At 39.5% G+C, this 25,716-nt stretch overlaps 2 protein-coding genes across 5 annotated transcripts in view; one reads left to right on the forward strand and one right to left on the reverse strand.

Annotated features, from left to right (window-relative positions):
• Positions 1 to 256: 256 nt before the first annotated feature.
• CCDC47 (coiled-coil domain containing 47) lies at positions 257 to 19,442 on the reverse strand. Its single transcript, XM_002924517.4, has 13 exons — positions 19,241 to 19,442; positions 12,972 to 13,240; positions 12,420 to 12,527; positions 11,763 to 11,937; positions 9,900 to 10,021; positions 9,611 to 9,676; positions 7,074 to 7,175; positions 6,755 to 6,865; positions 5,939 to 6,024; positions 4,539 to 4,597; positions 4,078 to 4,187; positions 3,690 to 3,857; positions 257 to 1,932 (listed from the first exon to the last, which is right to left on the reverse strand). The coding sequence occupies exons 2-13, from the start codon at positions 13,233 to 13,235 to the stop codon at positions 1,852 to 1,854; spliced, it is 1,452 nt and encodes a 483-aa protein (XP_002924563.1). The 5' UTR covers positions 13,236 to 13,240; positions 19,241 to 19,442; the 3' UTR covers positions 257 to 1,851.
• A 170-nt stretch (positions 19,443 to 19,612) lies between these two features.
• Positions 19,613 to 25,716, forward strand: part of DDX42 (DEAD-box helicase 42) — a 36,682-nt gene continuing 30,578 nt past the window's right edge. The window contains exons 1-2 of one of the 4 annotated variants that reach the window (XM_034640994.1): positions 19,614 to 19,866; positions 20,016 to 20,170. The gene's annotated coding sequence lies outside the window, so the exon portion shown is untranslated. Of the gene's footprint in view, positions 19,867 to 19,986; positions 20,171 to 25,716 lie in introns of those variants that run through there. The other 3 variants (XM_019805187.2, XM_002924516.4, XM_019805186.2) reach the window with 3 other exon arrangements.

A 25,716-nucleotide genomic window follows, 5' to 3' on the forward strand; every position in this document is an offset into this window, starting at 1 on the left:
CTAAAAAGGCAGACTTTGGGGAGAAGCCCATTAATAATATATACACCTCTAAAATATAAAACATTCTAAAATAACTAGTAACAAACTAAGGGATTATTATCAAGGCCAACTCCTTTGAGGGAAAAGCATTGCAGCACTGACTTCTGTTAATAGAAAGAACATTCCTATGGGCTTATACTCTTGTAGGGCAACCCCAGAAAAGTAAAGGCGGCACTCTGAGATTTTTGTCAATTAGTTTAATATATGTCCATAGGTAGTTCATATGAATGCTTAAATTACAAAATTAGCTGCCATGGTCCAAATGTGTGGGACTTTAAGAAAGCTTTTATTAATCAAAAGATAGCTAAGCATATCAACTTTGATTTCTAAAATGTATTTTAAACTTTGTAAAACAAGGCTAATTCTAGAATTATATAGCATTAAGATAATTAAATCTTATGTTATTTTTGTTATTTTAATAACTTAATTTCATGAACTGTTAAAAAAAATATTACATTTGCATCTCCCAGTTTACACATTTGTGCATTAACTTAAGAGAAAAAAAAAATCCATGTGAAGAGTTTCCATGCAGTTACAAAGGCAGCAGCACATACTGCTTTCACAGCAACTTGTTATTGCCTTAGAACACACCTGCACATAAAGCATCAACAAAAAAATATCCACCCACCCCTCTCCCACCAAAAAACCCAACCTTTTCCCATCCCCAGCAAAAATTACCTGGTACAAGCAGTGACTTAAAAAATGCTTTCTTAGTAGGAAGCATTTATAAAATGCAGAGATCTGAACAAGCTAAATGCTCGTGCAGATAGATGGGCCTCTCCCCCAAGAGTTCCTTCCTCAAGAGGCAGAAAGAACTCTCAATAGTTTAGGAAAGCTCATTTTTAAAAGTGTATTTATGCATATTCATGGCTATTTCTTTGAAAGAATATACCCAGCCTCAACTGTGGAAGAAATAAAAGCAGAAGGAAAAGCAAAGGGACAAAGCCATAACACAGAGAACAGAGCTTCTCTATGAACATCCAATAGTTTGCAACAACCAAGAAGGAAAAACGTGTAACTTCACATAGACCACTGATGTGATCTAGGTGAAGCGGTTAATTTTTCATGCATTTGTTACTCAAGGAAAACATACAAACACTTAAATACAGCATTCACATTGTCATTAGCTCGTGGTATCAGTTCAGGAATAAACTGTGCTCCTGTACTACCTATCCTTAGAATTTTCCATGTACATGTAAGTATCCTAAACCCTACAGATAGAACACTGTCATCAGCACCTCCCACCTACAAAACATACACTGAACTACGTTATGTTTTGAGTCCCTGAAATTTCAATACCACATATAGTGTTCTAAATTTTACTTTTTTACAAGGTTAATGTACACACAGAAGAAAACACCAAGCAATGTTTATTGTGCAATTCCAATAGTTATTTGTGGAATCTTGGTTTAGAATCAGTCTGTATAGCCTTTGCAACTACCCTAAACAAAAAGCAACATTATGTATCTATAAACTTCATATTTCTTTAAACACCAAACCACTAAAAGCACTGATGATTCATGTTATAATTTTAAAAATATTTTAGAACTACACAGATCTTATATACTCCTTTTATAAAGTAATCAAAATAATTTGGTTATCTGGAAGAGAATTACTGAAACAGAGTCCTTCCATTGCATCTATAACCTCTGTAAAACTCCGAACCAAAAACAGAACAGATGATGAAATAAGGATTTCTTAGTCACTTGGAAGTGTTTGAACTTTAAGATGAGAAATAGACTGATATTTTTTATGTTTCTCGTGAATTCAGAGCTTACAGGTGACATCAGGACTCTGGTCTCTGGGATGATTTTACATGGCTTTCACTTTGATTTGTTTCATTTTCATTTGCTTCTTCTCTAATTTCTTTTGCTCACGCCTCAAGGCAGCTTCCTAGAGAAAGAAAGGGAATCCAAACTAAGCTCTAAGCACAGACAAAAAGTCAAAACTAGAATACTGTATATATTATTATTCAAAAACCTAGTCTGGTACCATAAATAACTTTCCAAAAGACAGTTATAAAAATTGCTAATATCTACATTGGTTAATGAAAATTAGCTTAAAATGAAGTAAAGGTAACAAAGCTCAAATTAGAAACTCATACTACATTTAAGCAACTTTATTATTCTGATTTTTCCTATACGCAGGAAACACTAACCCAACTTTCATCATGACATTTACATATATCTGCCAAGGATTTGTACTTCAGTTCAGAAAAGCTTAAGATCTTGTTTGTTTAGGCTATTAATTGTGCATCTCTTCTTATAAGCATGGATGTTAAACCTGAGCACAATACTTCAATGCATAAGGTTAAAATTGGGAATTTTTATCATATTTTTATTTAGGAATTAGGAGGTTATGTCGAAAGAGAAAAAGAAGCTCCAAACACATTATATTTTAGTGGCAAAAGTCACCCCTTATTATTACTACTGAGGGAAGCCTTAGAGGCCAAGTCAAAGTATGACTTCACTGTTGGTTATTAGTGGTCACATCTGATTAAAGATTATTTCAGCTGCAATCTCAAACTTAGTTTTTTTTAGAGGTTTGGGGTAGAAACGTCCTGAGAAATATACTCCTCCACCAGAGGATGAAGAAGATACGGAATAGGAAAAACAGAAGCATGTAGTATATACAGTTATTGATAGCATAACAAATTATGTTTCAAAGGGTGATTTGTATATAGGTGGTTTGGAACTACTGATTGTGTTAGGTTTCAACACTAGATAAGAAAAAAGTACCTATACAGCATGGAAGCCTGAATGTTTATCCATCCATAGCTGTGCTCTGTATAAGTACCCTGAAGAACTGAAACCTCATTAACACTGCTTTTATGGGAAAACAAACAAAATCAGATGACAAATGGTGAGAAAGGATAAACAGGAGGAGGCCTGCAGTGTCCTGGGCACTTCCCTCAAGGGCATTAGTGACACTCCTGCACCTGTGGTGCCATGAAGCAGGCTCACTGCTTCTTGGCAGCAGGTCTCCTCCACTTCTAAGGATTTTCTTCAGTTCTCGAGATTATTCTCGTTAGAATTCACATCTCCCAGAACTTTGTTCTCTTCTTTTTTTGACCAGCATTTACAAGGTTTAAAACTGTAGAGCTGGACTGTGGCATCTTACTTCACAAAAATGTGAGAACATACTGATGTTTCAAACATAACATACTATCGCCTAAAAAGCTCTTGAGTTTGAGATTCTGGTTATGTACAAAATAGAAAAATACAAACAAAAAATATTAGGATTCTCTAATTCTATAATCAAATTAAACATTTTATGAAACAAGATGCATTGGACCATGAGGCACATGTGCTGGCTTCTATTAAAATTCCTAATTTCTTTCCACTTCAGTTAAGTGTTTGGCTTGAAAGATGATAGTGGAACTTTCAATATGGGATTGTGCTGGGGAAAGGATAATTTGTATCATTCTCCAGGATCACAGACTCAATCTAACCTGGTTTGAAAAGGATGGATTATTTATTCTTCTTAATGGTGCTATCAACTAAGTAATAATGTCCCAAGTGCAGAGAAAATGCTAAACTTTTAAGGCTGTACATTCCTATACCAAATTACCTTACAGTCAATATGACATAATAGGCACCCTTCTAAATCCTAGTTTTACCATTAAGCAGGGTAAGAAAAGTCTGTCTTACCTCCAGCCTGCGCTGTTTCTCAGGATCTTCCTCGTTCATGATTCGCTCCTTCTCTGCTCTTTTCTTCTCCTCACGCCGAGACTGTGCAGCTTCCTGTCTTTGCACATGTGTCAGCTTCAAGAAGTTTTCTTCTACCCGAGCTCGGTTTTTATCTGCTTTCTGTTTGCCCTTTTCCCCAAGAAACAAGGCGTTTCATAAGAAATCCATTTCAATCCAATAGAACCAAGTCCCATTTAGTATTCTTTTATAAAACTATTCCCATTTAGCACTTTCAGGTCAACTAGAAAACTAGCAAAGATAAAATCGCTGAAATCATTGCTCTCTGACTCCCCCGAGGGAAAAACAACAATAAAAAGTGCCAACTTATAATAAAGGCTGTGGGTCTTACTTCTCTGTTGAGTCGGAACTTTTTGGCTTTATCAATAGAATAAATCACCATGTTCATCAGGGGTAGCAAAGCCTCCATATCCTTTGGGTAAGTGTTACCTGAGCCAGGCACTGGAAAACAAAGCCATTTTCCTATTGAGTTAATGGCAGCATTAATTCTTCTGGGTCACCCAACTCTTTTTATTTATTTGTTTATTTACTTATTTCTTCCTTTTTTTTTTTTTTTTTGTATCAACAGACTCCCTTCTCCAAGTATCCTAGGCAGCTAAAATGCAGCAGAAAATATAAATTAAAATAAATAAAAGGATCTCCAATTGAAAAAAACCCCAAACCAATAAGCAGGCAGGCATGGGGTTGGTTTTAATGTAGTTTTTTTATGGCTATCATTTAGGATGGAATAATATACTCTCCTTAAGATCCTCTCACAGAAAATGAACCCAGGCAAGACCACAGAACACTTACCATTAAATGTAAACAGTAGTGTCCTCTTAGTGTCAGGTAGCTTTAAAGGCTGACCTTCCCTGTCATAAAAGAAAGGCTATTTAGAAAGAACACAAGAAAGATACTTTCCATTCACGTATGTCACCCAATTCACTTAGCTGAACAGATTCCTGCAGATAATCAGCACAACATCAGCTTGGCATCCCCAAGTTAAATATAATCTCAGAGCCTAAAGGAGCTTTACAGGTCCCCTGGTCCACTTGTCTTATCTGACAGATGCATTCCCAAGTGATCTTTATCCTATACTTGAACACCTCCGGTGATGTTCCCTAGGCAGGATATATTCCTCCCACTTGGGGACCCAGAAATGAGCCTATAGTTAAGTATGAGTCCCATATTTTAAGTAATATTTTTGCTTATTTTGATGGATTTTTATGTTTTATTTTCAACTCCTACTCTATCTTCCTATAACGAAGCATCTTTATTTTTGAGTCAAGCTCAGAATAAATTTAGAATGATCTACTATAGCATATATAATTTAGTTCTGACTCACCAAAGACTCCTTTGTAATCTTTAACTATCAACCCTCCTCTCCTCCCCTCACACATAAAAGGCTCCATGAATGTTACAATGTGATACTTTGCCCATCATGTTGTTATTGAGTTGAGCAAGGCAAGGATGATGCAACACTATCCACAGATAGAGGGACCTGAATCCTGAATAATTCTGACATAAAACTAAAATCCAGATTGGTTTTTAACTGTTCTTAACTCCACAGATTATGAGAGAAAAGCCCTTAACCAAAAATTTAGGTCAGAACCAATTCTACACCAAAGGTAAACTTAAGTAAGTATGTGCTCCTGAGACAGGATGTGATTTCAAACAACAAATTTAAGCTCTGAATATGAACATTCAAATAATACTACTCTAAAGCCAGAAACTCTGCACATTGAGAGCATCTGATAATATACTAGGTAAGAATATAATCACCCAACTATTCAAAGAAGGAAGCCAGAAAAGGCCATGAAATAAAATGCAGAGATCTGCAATCAAACATAAATCAAAATCAATTAGTATCATAAATTAAAAAGGGGGGAAAAAGCTTTGACTACAAAGGACAAAGAGATTAGCAACTGCATTTTCTTAGTATCTGCCATTCTGTAGAAGTCTCATCTACCTCACTGAGTGGCTGGTGCATACATGCGGCGATCCACTGCAAACTGGGGGGCTTATTTGTTTGTTTCCTGTAGGTTTTCAATATCTTCATGACACATGCAGTCAAAGCAAAGGAAAACTTAGAATGCCTGTCATCAACTTCCCTCACTCATTTGGTAAGAAAAATTGCAGAAGCATCTTGCAGGTGCTTCAACACAGAAAGCTAGTGGGGACAGTTAATTTCAAAATTTTTATCTCATACGTACTCTTGCATAATTTTTGGACCAGAGAACTGGTCTGAAAAATGAACGGATTCAATCTTGTCAGCATAGTGTGTAAGAAAGTGAACCATCTGAAATAAAGAAAAAAAAATTTTTTTAAAGTAGGGTTTGATGCATTTCCCTTTTTTCCATAAAGATATTCACTCCTTAATCCTCCTTGATTTTTCACAACAGCATTAAAGTTAAAGCTTTTAAAAAATGAAATTTAAATAAGACAAGGGATCTATGATGAAACTAGCACCTTTCTTTAGTCACACCAACAATCAAATTTCTTATTGAGCAGATGAAAATATATCTCAAAATAATGTTCTGAACAAGAATGAATGAAAATCTAAAATTATTTCAGGGGATTCTTCATAAACACATCACCTTTAACTTACTTTAGAACTGTCTTTGAGCTACTCTATATTTTTATGATGCTAAGATGTGCTTGCTGTTACCACTCCATAACCAACAGAAAAAAATAGTTCTCTCTACGTTTCTCTTCTTCTACACTAACTGAAGCTAGGAAAAAATGGACTAAATGACATGGTGATAAGGATTAATGCTGTGGTCCTTTTACAAAAACTTGAAAGCCATAAGCAATCCTAGGAATAATTTGCTCTTGATTCAGAGAGAATTACTTGACTAATCAAACTGTCTCTTTTGACAAGTTAATCTGCTTAAAGAAGATATTTTAATGTTTATGTGGGAAAGGAATGGAGCAGTGTCTTAAAATGAAGAACTTGTACAGTGTGGTTTTTAGGGGAAGTGCCCTGTAAGCTCTACAGTCTGCAAATGTATGTCTTCTATTGCATTTACCTTTGTATCCATCATTCCCTCTGTGACTTCTCCCATCTCTGACAGGATGGCCAAGGAGTCTGGCAGTCCATACTTTGCTCCAGACTTAGGTTTGTCACTACAAAACTCACTCTAGAGGAAGAAGTAATTGAAGGTAAGACATGATATTTTATTATGCACGAACTTATTTTTTCCTCAAGAGAGTAGGTTCTGACCTATTTCAAAGTGGTGCTTAACAATTCAAGTGATACAGTTACTTATCCTATGCTATAAAGTTGAATGCCTATGTAATAAAGAGGAACAGTTCTACATGTATTTGAGTTGGAACAGTGAGACATACCAGGTCCTGCATCTCTTTCTGGAGTCGCACCAAGGCTTTCCGAGTGCCAACAGCAAATACGTAGGTATCCATGTCTTCATCATTCATGGTTACTTTTATTTGCTTCAAAAACAACAACAAAACTCACCTGTTAGGTTCTGTGATAGGCAGAGTTCTATGATGGTGCCCAAGAGTCCCACCCTATGGTGTCCACATCCTCCCCTTGAATGTGAGAGGAATCTTTGAGTATGATGACTATCACTCCGTGATTATTTTGTGTCATGTGGCAGAAGGCTGCTGATCAGATGACACTGAGTTAGTCAAAAGGGACTTTATCATTGTATGACCTAATCAAGTGAGCCCTCAAAAGGGACTGGGCCCTAGTTGAAGGAAAGAGTTGAACGGGGAATGGGCTTATTCCAGAATGGGGCGTGGGGGGGGGGGGGGGGGGGGGGGGGGGGGCGGGAGGGACTATGTGGCAAAGACTTCAGAATGGCCCTTAGGAGCTGAATGGTTCCCAGTTGGCAACAATAAGAAAATGCGGACTTAAAACCGTGGGGACCTGAGTTCTGTCAATAACCTGAATGACCTTGAAAAGAGGACTCTCAAAATTCAAGTTGCTGAACATTTGGACTTGCTGGGAGGACATTGTACCTAGAGAGGGACTGGAAGCCCTCTGCATACCACCCCCACTCCCATACCTTGCCTCTCTTCCATTTGGCTATTTCTGAATTGTATCCTTTATCATAAGCCAGGAAATGTAAGTAAAACGTTTTCCTGAGTTCTAGAAGCCATTCTAGCAAATTACTGAACCCGAAAGAAGGGCCATGGGAACTCCTGATTTATAGCCAAGTAGTCTCAGAAGCACAAGACTTGCCTGGGACTTGCAAGTGGCATCTGAAGTGTGAGCAGTCTTATGGAACTGAGACCTTTAACTTGGGGAATCTGGCACTAACTACAAGTTGGATGTGAACTGAACTGAACTGTTGGGACACACAGCTGGTATCTCAACAACCAGAGAACTAGCTGTTCATGTTGGAAAACACCACAGATAAACAGTTTTTAATACACTGCATTGGACCAGGGAGATAAAGTTATAAAACTCAAGACTCCGGTAAGTTAAAACATAGCACTATTTGTCATATTAACTATATCTTTAGATTTCTGGGTCAAAAATTATCAGTAGGTAGAGGGAAGTGTTAAAGTAGGGAAATATAGCAAAGACCCAACAAGATGGCAGCTCTAAAAGGAAGGTTTTCTGCTCCTCCATCATTGAGCAGAAATTATATAAAACATCCTAAATAAAACCAAGAAGGGCTAAAAAATACAGAGAATCGTGTTTGTTGAGGCTGTTTGTCTTTGCAGAAAAAATAAGAGATAAAACAATGGCTGACTCCGGAAAAGATGCCAAATCTACCTCAAAAAGAATTGAAAATGATTAAAACAACACTCTAAAGAGTAATTTCCACCAAAGGATAGCTGAAGATGCATCAAAATTTCTTCTTACCTACCTAATAAAATAGTATCTAGTAGGAGAAAGAATAACTTAACTGATGAGGCTTTAAAAATTAGTGGATTAAACCATCAGGGACCATATTAAAAAAATTAAAATGAATAAAAGATATAGATTTGCAACTAAAACTGAGACCTTTAAAATAATAACAATGAGGGGCGCCTGGGTGGCACAGCGGCTAAGCGTCTGCCTTCAGCTTGGCGTGATCCCAGTGTTGTGGGATCAAGACCCACATCAGGCTCCTCCGGTATGAGCCTGCTTCTTCCTCTCCCACTCCCCCTGCTTCTGTTCCCTCTCTCACTGGCTGTCTCTATCTCTGTCAAATAAATAAATAAAATCTTAAAAAAAAAATAAAATAAAATAAAAACAATGAGTTTCAATCCAATGACATTTCAAAGTATCTAATCATATTTAATACAGTACTTGTTAACCAAATACTACTTTGTATTTTGACATATATGCAAACATCTCTTGTTCTTCTAGTTTATACAGAAGAGACTGTATATTTTTGTATATTTTGGTTTCTTGTAGCAGTGGGAGCCAGCACAATTATTTGTTGACTTGGCATTTCTAACAAAGGATACAATCAGCAGATTAACATGTTGATTTAAATAAAGGGAAGAAGGTATACCAGACAATAAGGTCCCCAGATCATGATCTGAACTCATTCAGCCCAAGACGTATTATTTGAAGCAAAAAATATTGAAGAAACCACACTATTGTCAAAGATAAAAGCATTCACAAGGCAGAGAGTAAGATGTGAGAACAAACTGTGACTACTGTTTTTCCCTCCATCATCCAGGCTGATTCAGCGAATTTACCTAGTGATAGAGTATTATCTCCTTCCCTACAAAAAGCACATGTTCCCTACTTTCTATGGTTGGTATACTAAGTAGAAGATAATCCATCAAAATAGAAAAGGGTCCATTTTTGACAAGGGACACAAGTTGCTTGAAATTCAAACAGAATCCAGGCAAGGAACAGAATAAACTCTAAGAAGATAAAAATTTAATATATAGAGAAAACCAGAAGGAAGAATACATACCACTTGATCACTCACTGGTCTCATCATCCGGGCCAGGACATTCAGTAAGTCTTGTCTCTTAAGGAACTGAAAAAACAAGAGAATAGTTGCAACTTTTATTACTATAAAGAAAAGACCCTGAAGGGGGAATCGAATGTTTCAAGAAATATACTCTACATTTGCCAATTAGTAGAAAGATGATTTTTTACACCTTATTTTTAGCCAAAAAAGAAAGGATGAATTTGGATTTAGAATCATATTGGAAAACAATTAAGGAAGATACACATTGTACTGGAAATCCTGTACTTGCCCTCAGCTGGATAAGCATCCCTTCACAGCACACTCGACCAGAACACCACAGGTTGTAGATGTGCTCATTCTCCTGGTTCAGCTTTCCTGTGCTTGTGGCTTCTTTGTTAGTTCCATCATCCCCTAGGGGTAAAACCACTTAATGTGATTTGCTGAAAATGTTGGCGCCTAATCACCACACTTCCTCCACTCTGACCCCCAAATGATCATAGCTTTAAGGAAGCAATACTTTACTATTTTACAGAACTCTCCTTTGGACATACATTACAACAGATGGTCATCATTCCTTTTAATACTCTTTATGTTTCCATCAAAAAATTATGGACTCTAGGGGCGCCTGGCTAGTTAAGGTGGTAGAGCATACAACTTGTGATCTCCGGGTTGTGAGTTCAAGCCCCACACTGGGTGTAGTGATTACTTAAAAATGTAATCTTAAAAAAAAAAACAACCAAATCATGGACTCTTGTATTGATGATTAGCTTGGAATACAAGTTTCTCAAGTAGATACAAAATGGAGCAAAGTCAGTTTAAATGTCTCTATCAAAGGTTAAAAAAAAAGGGTCGCCTGGGTGGCACAGCGGTCAAGCATCTGCCTTCAGCTTAGGGCGTGATCCTGGCGTTATGGGATCGAGCCCCACATCAGGCTCCTCTGCTGTGAGCCTGCTTCTTCCTCTCCCACTCCCCCTGCTTGTGTTCCCTCTCTCGCTGGCTGTCTCTATCTCTGTCGAATAAATAAATAAAATCTTAAAAAAAAAAAAAGGTTAAAAAAAAATCCTATGCAGTGAATTAAAAATACCATTAATACAAAGTATTCACCACTCCCTCCTGTGTCTCCTATGAATTAACTTTAACCAAGTTTGGTTTTCCAACAGCAACATGGTAATAGTGCTATTAAGAGTTGTATTTTAGCTCTAGAAAGAGCTCAAATTCCAATAATTTCCTACCTTCATTTAATTCATTAAGTGTACAAAAGAAATTGTTCAACGTGACAAGGTAAAGCAGACCAATACACCAAATGAAAACACATAAGGAGAAGCAGAGGGCGTTAAAGGCTGTTTATTTTTTTTCCTAATTTCCAAGTCAAAAAGTACTCTGAAATAACAGTGGAAAGAGCGAGCATGGACACTGAAAGCACGACGACTAGGTTCTAATATCATGGTTGCAATTTAATAGCTTCGACAAATTTTAACATTTCTGGACTTTAGTTCCTCCTTAAGAAAACAGACACTATATCCAACTGACAGTGTTGCTACAAAGATTAAATAACAATGTATGCAAAGTACCTAACATAACATATAAACAGTCTGCTAAAGAGCTGAGCAGATGGATACTTGCTTACTAAAAGGAAACAGTGTGAAAGGCCAAACTGAAGTGAAGGTGAGGTGAATTCACCTTACTCCCTACATTGCACAAGTACAGGTCTTCCTCTAAGGTACTTTAGTGTATGCCCTTTCAACGGATCTGAAACTAAAGTTCCCAGAACGTGAGGAAATTCTAAGCGATTTCTAGTTTCTTAAAAGATGAAATGAAAGCATTTATCAAGCTACCTAAAATATTAAAATTTGTTGTTTTCAGCCAGACTTCTATCAACTTGTTTTAACAGCACTGATTATCTCATTCCAATCAGAAGAGATTAATCAATAACTGCTAACTAGCAATTATTAATGAAAAATTAGAAAATTATTTCATAAATGCAATTAATTCTGTACTTAAGATCTAATAAAAATGGGATCCTTCTTGAAAGAAAAAAAGCATCCTCTTCAGCAATCCATGAAAGCAGTTAGATGCTTATACTGAGGGGAATAAACCGTTCTTACCAGGTGGTGTTCAAGCATGCAGCTGGACTTGTATTAGTTTAACTTACCTACTAAGGTAAAGTTGCTCTCCAAAAGCTCTCTATGAGTGTTAAACCAGGCTTGAGCAAGGCGGCTGTTTTTATTCTTCCCAATGATATAATTCATGATGTAGGCGAGCAGACCAGTCACCATCAAAATTTCTAGATAATAACTCTCCCAACTGTTCTGGAGGTGTGCAGGAACCTAAAGATGAACAATCATTCCCTTTAATGTTGGCTGAGGTTGAAAGATAGGGACTAACTCATAGGATAAAGGAGAGTAAGAGAAGTGGATAATTTAGATAACTGTCACTGAATATGGTTATACTTTGAAAAATATGCCCATTTTTGTTTTCTAGATCAGCTTTTGAAAAGATTCTTTAAGGAAATGTGAGGATAATCAATGGAATGGACAGTTGGAAAGCCCTTTGTATTAAACTTGATTCTGAGTCCTACCCTCAAATAGACCCAGTTTCTAGTCTCTTCATCATTCCTTGATAAATAAAACTAGGAGGGCTAGATTAAAAACACAGGGGTTGCTTCTCTAGGTGTGGAGTTTTATCAGAAGAATAGATGTCAAATTCTTGCTATTACTTCAATACCAGCTATATGTCATTAATTTTATTTCTGGGATTAATAACAGAGAGGTATTTTGTTGGTTTGGAATTCAGAATCCTGTATACCTACATCAACAATTGTTATTGGGTCTTTATTTTTGCTAGACAAAGTATCTGGTTTGTCTTCATAACCTTCAAATTCTTCATCATCATATGGCTCACTCTCCGTATCTCCCTCCTACAAAAACAAGGAACAATCCGTTTTCCCCTACAAATGTGCCCAGCAATTGCATCTCATTTTCGTAGGCAATATTTGTAGAGGAAAACAGAACATATAAGCAGCAGCACAGAACACAGAAATATTCCATGTTTGTAACAAATGATAACTCTACATGCATTTGAACTCTGATACAATTCCCACCCACACACAGTACCTATTCTCCAACCCTTTCAGCCAGGCTCTCCATAGAGAAGAAAAATACAATTCATTCTTCCATCAGCATAAAAGATGGAACATACCACAAAACATCTAGTAGAGCTCCGCCTACTGAACAAAAATGAAGATAGCAGAGAGTAAATATCTCCTTAGATCAGGGTGTTACTTTTAATGTCCAGGGAAAGTGCCAGTTACAGATCTTCCCATCCTTCCACTTTCCCAAGAAATCAAGAAAAAGAACCTCACCTGGGTATCTGCATCTTCAAAATCTCCTTCTTGGTTTTCATCCTGCCCTTCCAACTCCACAGTGGTCTCATCTTCATCATCTTCAGTTGTTATCACCCGTTGAGGAGATTCAGTAACAGAATCTTCTGTGATATCCTCAAATTCAGCAAAGTCATTATCATCATATTCGACTATGTCTTCCTCATCCTCAAAATCATCAAACTTGGCTTCAGAGACACTCCCAAACACCAAAAGGACAACACAGAAAGCAAGGAAAGCTTTCATTGCACCTAAAAATGAGTTAAGAAAAATAAACGAAAACCCTAAATGGACAGCCATTCTTCTATACATACCAATAAAATTTTATAAATAGTTAAAAAATAAATCTGTGACTCTCTCCTGCTTTTTAAAAATATAATACAATTCATTTCAGAAAGCATTATATAAAGAGCAATAGGTGTAAGGGTGAAGAGGTCTGGGTTCTAGTCTGGACTCTGTCACTAGTTATCTGTGAAATCCTGGACAAGTCATTTAATTTCTTTAGCTTGGTTTCTTTTTTTATTATTATTATTTTTTGTGGATCCTTTTTTTTTTTTTTAAAGATTTTATTTATTTCTTTGTCAGAGAGTGCATGCACAAGCAGGGGAGCAGCAGGCAGAGGGAGAAGTAAGCTCCCCGCTGAGCACAGAGCCCCACGTGGGACTCAGTCCCAGGACCCTGGGATCATGACCCAAGCCGAAGGCAGACACTTAACCAACTGAGCCACCCAGGCGTCCCTTTAGGTTGGTTTCCATTAACACTGTGTATTCAATAAGCATTTAGGAACTGGGAAGCAGTACAATGAAATAAGAACGAAATGCCAACTATTTATCTGTTAGCAGTAATACGTGAATAGAAAAGCTATTCGTCCTTAGATCGTCTTTGTGTGTGGATATGTGAACATCATCATCATCAAAGCAAATGTTTAAGATACAAAAGTTCTAGGCCCTGTCCTAAAGGCTTTACAAAAAGCCACTAACTTAATCCTCATAACAACCCTTTGAGAAAAGTAGCATTCACATCTCTGTTTCGCAGATAAGTAAAATAAAGCACAGAGATGCTAAGTAATACAAATACCAAGGGGCACAGAGCTATGATTTGATCCCAGTTATACCTCCAGAATTCCTACTGCGAACCACTTCTCAAGCTGCTTCTCAAATGTAGACCAGGGGCTGTGATTTCACATCGCTTACTTAAAGTGATATTAGATATCAAAAGAACAGAATTGTTCCTAGTGTACATGATGGAATTAAACACATCAGCATTTCACAGCTTTCTGAAAAGAACACTAGGTATTCCACCATCTAAATAAGTTTCTGAACCAACAAATACAATGAAATCAGATCTGTGACAAAAATGTGCCAAATGATATGAAAACATAGAAGACAATGAAATCATCTTACCAAACAGGAAAGGCTTTACCAAAAAAAGGAGAATATATGATCTAGAGTTTGAAGAGTAGTTAGATTTAAACCATCAAATCTATTTAGGCTGTATTTCTAGTCTTCCCCTCTCATCTAAACGCCAGCCCTATAGGACCAATTGTGTAACAGACATGTCCATTTTCATGCCCTACACACTTTTTCTGTATAGGGTCAAATAATAAATATTTTAGGCTTTGTGTACAACATACTGTTCTCCATTACACGTTATTTTTTTTTTTTAAGATTTTATTTATTTATGTGACAGTGATAGACAGCCAGCGAGAGAGAGGGAACACAAGCAGGGGGAGTGGGAGAGGAAGAAGCAGACTCCCAGTGGAGGAGCCCGATGTGGGACTCGATCCCGGAACGCCGGGATCACGCCGAGCCGAAGGCAGACGCTTAACGACTGCGCTACCCAGGCGCCCCTACAAGTTCTTATTTTTTTAAAACAACCCTTTAAGAATGTAAAAACCTTTCTTAGTTCATAAGCTATACAAAGACAGTCTGTCTCTCAGGCTACAGTCCACTGACGACTGCCCTACAATCATCTCAAAATCAATAGATACCTGAATTTCTCTATCTCTATGTTAATATCAATCCCGTTTTACCAGTCTTACTTCTTGAGAAGAGCAAGATATCTAATTTTTCATTTTCTTTTACCTTTGATATCTAATCAGACATCAAATCCTGTTTCCTTCTTTGGTTCCCAAAGCCACCATGATAATCCAAGTTATCATGACCTGCTGAAGAATCACAGTGTTATCCTAAATGGTCTCCCCATCTCACCTCACTCCCTACTTCTCTTCCCAATAAACTATGTCGTCTTCCTAACACATACCTTTTGTTACATAATTCAATAACCACGAAAGGCTAACCAATTCCTTCAGAATATTATAAACTCTTCTCGCTTTTACTGCTTTCCATAAGATGATCCTACCATCTCTAATCAAAGGTACCCTCACTGAACATATCACATCAAATACTATGCCAAGAGAAGGAAAATATATCATAAATTTGCATGATTCTTTAGCTTTAAGGATATGTGTTACTAATAGTATTACTTGTGATAGTAAAAATTTTGAAACAGTTGGGTTAAACTATGGGTATACAGAAAAAACAAATTTATTTTTTGTCCATTAAAAATTGTTACGGGGCGCCTGGGTGGCACAGTGGTTAAGCGTCTGCCTTCGGCTCAGGGCGTGATCCCGGTGTTCTGGGATCAAGCCCCACATCAGGCTCCTCCGCTATGAGCCTGCTTCTTCTTCTCCCACTCCCCCTGCTTGTGTTCCCTCTCTCGCTGACTGTCTCTATCTCTGTCAAATAAATAAATAAAATCTTAAAAAAAAAAAATTGTTACAAATGTAGTAAGAACCCCTGTTGTTTTACAAGCAAACACACAAAAACAAAAAGGTTTAGAAGGATGTATATCTATATATAAGTAGTTATTTTGTATGGTAAGATAATGGCCATTTTGCCTTTACTTTTTAATTTCCCTATGATGTACTTTTGTAATAAGTTCTTTAAAAAAATAAAATAAGGGACGCTGGGGTGATTCAGTCGGTTAAGTATCTGCCTTCAGCTCAGGTCATGATCCCAGGGTCCTGGGATCGAGTCCCACACTGGGCTCCCTGCTCAGCGGGGAGCTTGCTTCCCCCTCTGCCTGGTGCTCCCCCTGCTTGTGCACGTGCATGCTCTCTGACAAATAAAATCTTTAAAAAATAATTAAAAAATTAAATAAAAGCATGGTTTCTGTCCTCAAGAAGAGGTGCTGCTGACTATGGGATAGCACAGAGCCCTGAAATAACATATTTTAGAAGTTTGGTATAATGGAGCATTGGGTTTATAAACCCAGGAAATTAAGCGAGGAAGGCCAGCAGGGGCCAGATCATGATGATCCTTATTTAAATACCACACTAAGAGGCTGGATCAACTAAAGGATTTAGGTAGGAGAATGGCACTATCAGATTTGCAATTTAACCCTGATAGCTCATACATAGGGTGAATTGGGCTTCAGGTGAAATAGGGCATCTAAGGCAGGAAAAATGAAAGTGGCTGAGATAGTCAGATAAGAGATAAAACAAGATTGAACTGGCGTGCTATTGGGGATGAACCGGAAAACAACATGACAGATATTAAGTATTATACTTGTCAGCATAAACTGACTAGATACAGGAATGTGGGAAAGGAAGATCTGGGTGATTCCAAGGTTTGGCTTGACTCATAGCTGAACAAAGTCATCCTTGAGATAAAGAATAAAGGAGGAAAAATGGGTGGGGAAAGGCAATAAATTAAATTCAGTACCTGTTGAAAAGTTTGGAGTGTTTTTAAGTAGTATGTTAGATGATTAACATTTATCTCTTGATTTTCAAAAAAATCCCTATAAAAAGGAATTATCACCTATTTTACAGAGGGAGAAAAGGAAGTAGTTTGAAATATAAGTCTGGAGTTCAGGACAGGAGCCAAAGATGGAAACAGACACGGTGCTGGAATAGATGAGATCCCCAGGGAGTATTAAGAAGTAGGTTAAAAAAAACAAACACCAAAACTCTTGAAACAAATCATAACAGCTAAGAGGTGGGCATAATAGAAAGAACTGGAATCAGAAACTAAGAAGGAATGATTAGAAAAAAAGAAGAGGGGTGCCTGGGTGGCTCAGTCAGTTAAGCGTCAGGTTCTCTGTTCAACGGGGAGCCTGCTTCTCCCTCTCCCTCTGCCTGCTTGTACTGTCAAATAAATAAATAAAATCTTTTAAAAAATTTTTTAAAAGAGTAGATGTTAAAAAGTTCTCATCACAAGAAAAAAATTTTTAAAAAGAGACTGGTCGAAGTGGTATCATAAAAGTCAAAGGAGAAGCATATTTCTAAGAGGTGAACAGAACTCAGTTTCAATTGCTGCAGAAAGTTCAAGCAAGATATGGGCCAGAAATTTCCAAATGCTTGTAATAAAATCATTATGGGCAACTGCAAGGAAGAGGTCAGGACGGAAGCGAGAATGCAGGAAGTTGAGAACTAACAGAGGTGAGTGGGTGGCAGAGGAAGTATGCACTATTCTTTCAAGGTGCTCTGGGATAGTGAATATTCTGCATCTCGTATTTACAACATTGTAAATTCTTAAAGGAATCAGTTCAATATCAAAGGTTATTGCCCAATACCTTGCAATTCATGGCTGCTCAAGAAATATACTTAAAATTAGGGGCACCTGGGTGGCTCAGTCGGTGAAGGGTCTGCCTTCTGCTCAGGTCATGGTCTCAGGGTCCTGGGCTCCCTGCTCAGCGGGGAGTCTGCTTCTCCCTCTGCCCCACCCCCTGCTCATGCTCTCTCTCTAATAAATAAATAAATCTTAAAAAAAAAAAAAAGAAATATACTTACAATTGAACAAAATTCATAAAATTTGAAAGGCACAAATGACTTGAGAAATGCCATAAAGGATAGGCCAATCGCATATCCTTTCCAATATCTGATATTTGAGGTTAGCACTAGGGGACATTTTATAGAACATAGCTTCCTTCTCAACACTAACCTTAAAGAGGTTTGTGATATGCCTTGAAACATCTCTAGTTCCTTTAATAATCTTTTATTATAGTTAAAAGTGGAAAAAATATGAAAAAGAGCAAGTACTTTGGTAGAGTTACGTTTGGTTTAAAACATTAGCTCCACCATTTATGAGCCATATGATCTTGGACTAATTACTTAAAATTCCCTGTTCCCCACATACAAAAAAGGGATACCTATTCACTATTTGCCTCATTAGGCTGTACTTGGTATTACAGGAGATATGTGCCTGGCATATAGAATTCAAGCCCTGTGCCTATGAACACCTTTAAGATTTAAAAAAAATAACTTTTAGTGCTTCCCTTTCCAGCTCTCAGTTTCACACTTTTTCAAATAGAAGCAAATAAGGATTAACATTGGCACAGGCAACTTGATCAACTGCCAAAAAGTCTGATCATTTCAAATTGAACTTCCACTTAGAATGTTCACACCATAGAAACATTTCTAAGATAACTCAGCACTGTAACAGGGCTTCTTCAAGGTTATTTAGGTTAGAATTAACCAAGCCACTTATATCTTGGCCTTCCTTCTGAGAAGTTTCTCTGCTGCACCTGTCATCTCATTTTCTAAGGCACAACTCCCTGCCAGGCCACCCAGTCCTGAGAGTCCTGGGGCAGGGAATACAAACACTAGCAAGTCTGGTTTGATTATCTTCCTGCTAGCTCACTCGGTAGTCTCTGGGTAACTGGGTCTGGAGTTAAAAACCTGAAGAGGAGTAAGTGGGGAAATCATTCCTTGTTGTCATTTTAGATTAGGCCTTTCTGACAACTTCCAGACTACCAGACTTCTGGAAAACACGTAGACATTCCCCTGTCTCCTTACACCCGTTGGATAAAAAACCGTCTTCTGTCAGAAAACTTCAGAGAAGACTGACCACAGAGGTTGCTGTTTCTGTTAAGCCACTGGAGTCTAGTCTTTCCCACCATGGAGAATCAATTCATCCTAACGGTTATATTCCATTCTTCCTGTTGCATACTGTAAGCTTCCTGTAACTTTGCCCTTCTAGTTGGCATTTGCCCATAGCTCTGCGGGCAAGTTCTCAAAAAGCGTTGAAATCACCCCAACCCCGAAGACCAAGACAAAATGGGCCTTGGGGTGGATGAAGTTTTTCTGTTTTTAAGAAGGTCGGGAAAGGTGAGAAGGCGCGATCCATGTAACCCCGGGCGTGACTTGGGGGGCTGGGTGTGAAACAGGACCCGGCTAGGCCACGCAACTTAAAGTCACCGCTCGGCCTGGCCCGGCCCCACCGACTAACGCGTCATGGCCCGTTTCGTACCTGTACTGCGGCTAGAACCCAGCCCAGCGCTCCTGCAGCCGCCGCTTCTCGGCCTGGCTGCCACCTGAGCGGTCACCGCGATTTTACTGCCTCCGATCCCTCTAGGACACAGCCGGACCAGGTAGCCCAGTCACGCTGAGCTACTCTTCACGTAGTTTCCGCCATCCGTTACGTAGAATGCGGGCGGACTGTCCGCGCCTGCGCGCGGAGGGGGGAGGGGGCGGGATGCGGCCTCGGGAACCGCGCGAGACCTCCCCCGCCCAGCCGAGGCGTGGTGGGGCTGCTGGGAAAATTACATAATCCCGGCCCCTTGGCCGGAACTGTCCACGCCGATCCCAGCCCTCTCCACTAGGGTTCAGTCAAGTTGTCATCATTCTAAGCTGGTGCTCCGGAAGCTAAAGGTGGCCATGCTCTGTGAGACCACGTGGCCAGAGGCATGCGGAGAAATGTTGCTTAGGTCGTATTTGCAAAGGACCAGAGTTTAGGGAGTCCACAATTTTATGTATATGTGGTTTCCGCCCAATAACTTTTCTTGGAATTTCTAGGCGGCTGTCATTCCTACGCTTTCTTCACCCCTAGGACCACCTCCTGGGCTACGAGCACAATCCCCCAAGCAGCAGTGTCCGGTGAGTGAGAAGTCTGTGAGGCGTTCTGGAGCTTTAAGGTCCAGAGCCCGCGGAGCCTTCCGGGAGCCGTAGCCCCAGGCCCCGCCCCTCGGCCCGCGCGCTCTCTGCACTGCGCATGTCAGCTTTGCGTTCCCCTCCCCCCCGGTCAGCAACGGGCCGAGAAGCGGCGGCGGCGGCAGCGGCGAAGGGGGCGGAGAGGAAGGAGCGCGGCGGACGCGGCCTGGACCGCGCGTACTCTGGCGGTGGGATTCTCTCCGCGTCGGCGGTAGTATTAGCTGCCGCCGCAGCAGCAGGTCTGTGCGAGGTGGGTTTGGACTCGGGGTCGCTACCTCTTGGGGCCCCTGGAAGCAGCTGCGGGGCCTAGCGAGGACCAGGGAACCGCGGCCTCGCTTAACAAAAGAGTCTGCGGAGCCTCGGGGCACCGGAGGCCCAGGTGGCCGGGAGGGGTGGGAGTGCGAGGCAGAGGCCTCCAGGGGTCCTTCCCAACCTCGTCCTTTTCCCACGACTCCCGCTTCTCCTATAACTCTCATTGTGGCCCAGTTGGCTGCTTTCCGGAGGCGGCGCCCGCCCGCCCTACTAAGAAAGGGATTTGCAGGGTGCCGGGCTCCAGGTACGGATAGCCACAAGGAGGGTTCTGACCTAAGTCGAGAGCAGTTGGTAGATGCAGGCCTCCAAATCAGGGGGACCCGATAGGTAAAAGTTGCCAAATCGGAAGACAGTAGAAACGTAGTCGGTGATCTTTGTGCATCCTTAAGTACATCACTATTGTCACACAAACTTTCTTGTGGCCTGTTTAAGAGCCCATCTCATGCGGGTAAATAATTTATATGTAGTTGTGAGCATACGCGCCAATAATATAAGAAGGAACGATCTTGCTAGTTGAGAGCTTTGGGGAGTCACAGCTTTCCTCATCACCTTAATGAAGCATTCCCCCTTTGCTCCTCACTCTTAAGTGGTCATTCAATTTCCTTTGGTTGTATATTGTGTTTTGTAAATGACGTTTCTGTGTCTATTCTCCATATGCCCACCCTACAGCTCCTAAAGGGCAGAGATTATGTCTTAATCCACTCTAACTTTCCAGAGCCAAGCGGAGTTCTGGCACATAGGAGGTGAACAATATGTATTTTATACAAAAATTAACTTTTAGATTTTCAGCGTTGGGAAAAAAAAGTATGTTGTATTTTCTTTTACCTAGAAGGGGCATTTTATGGGTGATCTGCAATTCATTCAAGGAATATTTTTTATTGACATCTGCTGTGTGCCTGTTCCCTAGCACTGTTCTTTGTCTGTGACGCCTGCCCTCCAGAAACTTACTTTCTAGTTGGGGAACGAGAAATAATAAATTATATTGTATGTTAAAAAAAATGATTACTGACTTGGGTTTAAAAAAAAAAAAGCTAGAAAGAGGGATGGGGAGGTATTGCATTTTGAAGTAGGGCAGCCAGGGAGTTATTTACAGACCAGCTGATATTTAAGCAGCCTAGAAGGAGGTTGAGGGAGTGAACCCAGCGAGTATCAGGGGAAAGGAACATTCCAGGCAGAGGGAACAGCAAGAGTAAAGACCTTGAAGAGGACAGTGCTGGCCTGTTAGGAGGAATAGTTAGAAGACCAGTGTGCTTTAGAACATTGTGAGCAAAGGAGGAGTAGTAGGAGATAAGGTCGGGGAAGACCTGGGGGAGGGACCACCAGAACAACCAAGAACTTTGAGGCTATTAGGAGGATTTTACTTTATCTCTGCCTGAGATGGGAATCGTCTGAGGCTTTTGAGCAGAGAAATGGTAAGATCTGACTAGGTTGTAATGATTTAGTGTAATTCATGGAGGAGTGTATTTCTTTTTATTTTAGTATTATGAAATTCATATTCATATAATCATCTTAGTTTCTTTTTCTTTTTTTTTTAAAGAAGATTTTATTTATTTATGTGACAGAGAGACAGCCAGCGAGAGAGGGAACACAGCAGGGGAGTAGGAGAGGAAGAAGCAGGCTCCCAGCGGAAGAGCCCGACGTGGGGCTCGATCCCAGAACACCGGGATCACGCCCTGAGCCGAAGGCAGACGCTTAACCGCTGTGCCACCCAGGCGCCCCATCATCTTAGTTTCTTTAAGCTAACAGAGGAGAGATGCTTCCAAAATAAGTGTAACCAGAATTTACTTGGCTTTAGGAGAAAATGAAGAAATTCTCAGGTTTTGTACAGATTCTCATTAAAGAACTGCCAAGTTTATAGTATGTGAGATGTTCTCAAGGCAGATTATTAGATAGAGTAGATGCTAATCAACTGTCACCAGAACTTTCTCCTATTCCAGAAACACAAGTGATAAAGTAACATGATTTTATAATCAGTTGTTTTGTAGTCCACTATTTTTAAAGGCATTTAGATTATATCTTATTTTCCACCATTGCCCAAAACATAAAGTCCAGACAAATTATCTTCCTTATGTTCCATGCTTATTCTGCCTTTGCTTATTCTTTCTAGACTTTGCTATTTCTAGCTTTCTTACTTAAAATATCTTCTTCCTTCATACTTCTCTAATCACCTTGCATCTTCTGTGCCTGGCCGGCAGTTCTAGCTCTCTTACAAAGCCATCCCCACTTGTCATTTCTTTGTGATCTCTGACATCTTCAGGGTCATGTGGCACGTATATGTGGGATCCCTGAGTTGAAAGAGATAAGTCTAGCTTGATATTCTCCATTTACCAGCGGAGAAATTGATTTCTAGAGAACTAATAATGCTAAATACGACGGCTGATATATATTGTGCATTTCTATGTGCACAGTATATATTGTGCATTTGTTCTAAGTGTAATTTTGTGTATGAACTCAATTTTTCACACTGACCCTGTCAAGTAGGTGATATTCTCACCATCTTGCCCAGAGAAGCCAAATAACTTCCTTGAGGTTCACATCAAGTTGGTGGCAAAGCTAGAGTTTGAACATAGCCTGGCTCCATAGTCTGTGATACTTTACTATGCTGTTATGATTTTCTACTAAATCACAGCATTTTAGTACCTAGAACCATACCAAGTGGGACTTTATGCTATCCCCTTGGCCAAGTTACAAATCTCCTTGGGACTCTTACATATTGAATAAACAATGAGTACATACTGTGGAAAATAAAAGAGATAAAAAATGAGTAAGTCTGCTTCTTCACCTGCAAAACCTATGACTTAGAGTTGGAGAGAGAAAATTAGAGCACAAATAGTTATGATTAAATGTTGGGTGTTTTAAGACTAGAAAGGGAGTTTGAGGAATGAGCTAACACTTCTCTGGAGGAGTCATTCACATCATAGCTCTAGGAGTTAGGCTTTGAAGGATAGGACTTTGGTAGATAGGTATAGTGAGAGATTTGGTGGGGAAGAAATTCAGGTTAAGGGAAGAGCATTACCAGAGTGCTTGGCTTCCTTGGAACACCAGTGCATGTGGGGAAACCCTGGGTGATATGAATGGTGAAGTGTGTAGTTTGTTGCCACAGTGGAGAGTCTCATTCCAGCTTGATTGACTAATTGGAGAGCTATTGAATTGAAGGGAATGACAGAATGAGAAATGTGCTGCAGGAAGGTTTGGAGCCAGAATCTGAAAGAACCTGGAAGAAGGTTGTTGCTGAGAATATGAATGTTCACCGCCCTTGGGTGTGACTTTCCCTGGTTTCCCAGTATTAACAAACCAAAGGAGGTGGAAATGCATTTTCTCTTTTGCTGTTTATGTCTGGCTCACTATTACTTCATTTTTTATACTTTACCACATAGAGTCACTTCTCATAGGTGATGTAATATTTGCTGGTTGTAGATGCAGCCTCTAGACGTACATCACCACGACTTTTCCAATAAAACAAACATTCTTGGGGGCAACTGGGGGACTCAGTCAGTTAAACACCTGCCTTCGGCTCAGATCATGATCTCAGGGTCCAGTGGGGAGTCTGCTTCTCCCTCTGCCCCTCTCCCCTGCTTGTGCACATGCGCACTCTCTCTCTCTCAAATAAATAAATAAAATCTTTTAAAAAGAGAAGCAGACTCCCCACTGAGCAAGGAGCCTGATGCGGGGCTCAATCCGGGGCTCCAGGATCATGAGCTGAGCCGAAGGCAGACACTTAACCAACTGAGCCACCCAGGTGCCCCAATAAATAAATCTTTGAAAAAAACCAAAAAATGGGCATTCTTAAAACAGTAGAGTTGAGGGGGTGGAGAGTTACTTGTCAAATATCAAATATTAGTCACCTCAGAGAGGCCTTACCTGATTTCTTTCAGTCTGTAATAGCTTACCTCCTCTTGCTTGCCTTTTTCCTTTTTTGTTTTTGTTCTGGTACCACTTTAGTACCTGAAATTATGATTTGGTTTTTCTTTCTCCTGGACCAGACTGAACTCCCTGAGGGTTGGGGCTGTGTCTGATTGTGTTACTATATCCAAAGCACCTAGAACAGTGCCTGGCAGAATAGGCACTCGGTATATTTTTAATTATTGGTCACTCTGGTAATGGTATAGCAGCTGGATAACAGACTTGTTAGGAAATTATTGCTGTAGTAGAGGTGGAAGTGGGAAGGAGAGGTGTTGCTCATAGTATTGACACATAACAAAGTAGTTAGTGGTCATTATAAAACAATGTTAGTTATTACTAAGACCAAACTTGGTTGTTCTCTTTAAACTAGAGGCTCATAAAATTTTGTTTATGCTTCTGTTACACAGCTAATTCTTTTCGAATGAAAAATTTTTAAGTGCAATCTTTTAAAGAAAAAAGGTAGTTGAATTTTCACAAATACGTTTGCATCTCAGAGTAGAGACTGAGGTCTAGACAGCATCATTCCTCCCTCATAAACTGGATAAAATAGCAATGTAAAAACACATGTGCAAATGGAATTCTAATCATTTTAATTTTCATAATTTTTTGTTTTTAAAATACACATAAAAAATCTTAGCCATTTTAAGTGTATTTTAAGTTCAGTGACATTGATTTTTGTCCACATAGTTGTGCTGCCATAACCACCATAATGTTCACAGAACTCTTTTTATCTTGTAAAACTGAAACTGTGTACGCATTAAACAATAACTCCCCATTCCTCTGTACGCCCAGGCCTTGGAACCCATTCTACTTTCTTTCTCTGAGTTTGACTGTTACACCTCATGTAAGTGGAATCATAGGCTATTTGTCCTTTTTAACTGGCTTATTTCCTTAACATGATGCCCTCAGGTTTCATTCTTGTTGTAGCATGTGTCAGAATTTCCTTTTTAAGGCTGAATAACATGTGTTTGTGTGTGTGTGTGTGTATCTCATTTACTCATCCATCAAAGGACACTGAGGTTGCTTCCATCTTTTAGCTATTGTAAATAGTACTGCTGAGATCATGGGTCAGATATCCCTGCTTTCAGTTCTTGTGGGTATATACCCAGATGTGGAATTGCTGGATCATATGGTAGTTCTAAGATTAATTTTTTTAAGATCTTTTTATTTATTTGACAGAGACAATAAGCAGCAAGGAATTGCAGGAAGAGGGAGAAGCAGGCTCCTGCTGAGCAAGGATCCCGATGCAGGGCTCAGTCCCAGCACCCTAGGATCATGACCTAGGCTGAAGGCAGCCGATTAACTGAGCCACCCAGGCATCCTGTGATTAATTTTTTTTTTTGTTTTGTTTCTTTTTTTTCTGTGATTAATTTTTTGAAGAACCACCGTATTATATTGTTTTCCACAGTGGCTGAACCATTTTACATTCCCACCAGCATTATGCAGGGTTCCAGGTTCTATACATCCTTGACAACACTTGTTTTTTTCTGGGGGGGGGGTGTGTGTGTGTGTTTTAAGATTTTTATTTATTTGTCAGAGAGACACTGAAAGTGCACAAGCAGGGGGAGCGGCAGAGAAAGC

The sequence above is a fragment of the Ailuropoda melanoleuca genome, chromosome 13 (genome assembly GCF_002007445.2).
Source record: "Ailuropoda melanoleuca isolate Jingjing chromosome 13, ASM200744v2, whole genome shotgun sequence".
NCBI classification, from domain to species: domain Eukaryota; kingdom Metazoa; phylum Chordata; class Mammalia; order Carnivora; family Ursidae; genus Ailuropoda; species Ailuropoda melanoleuca.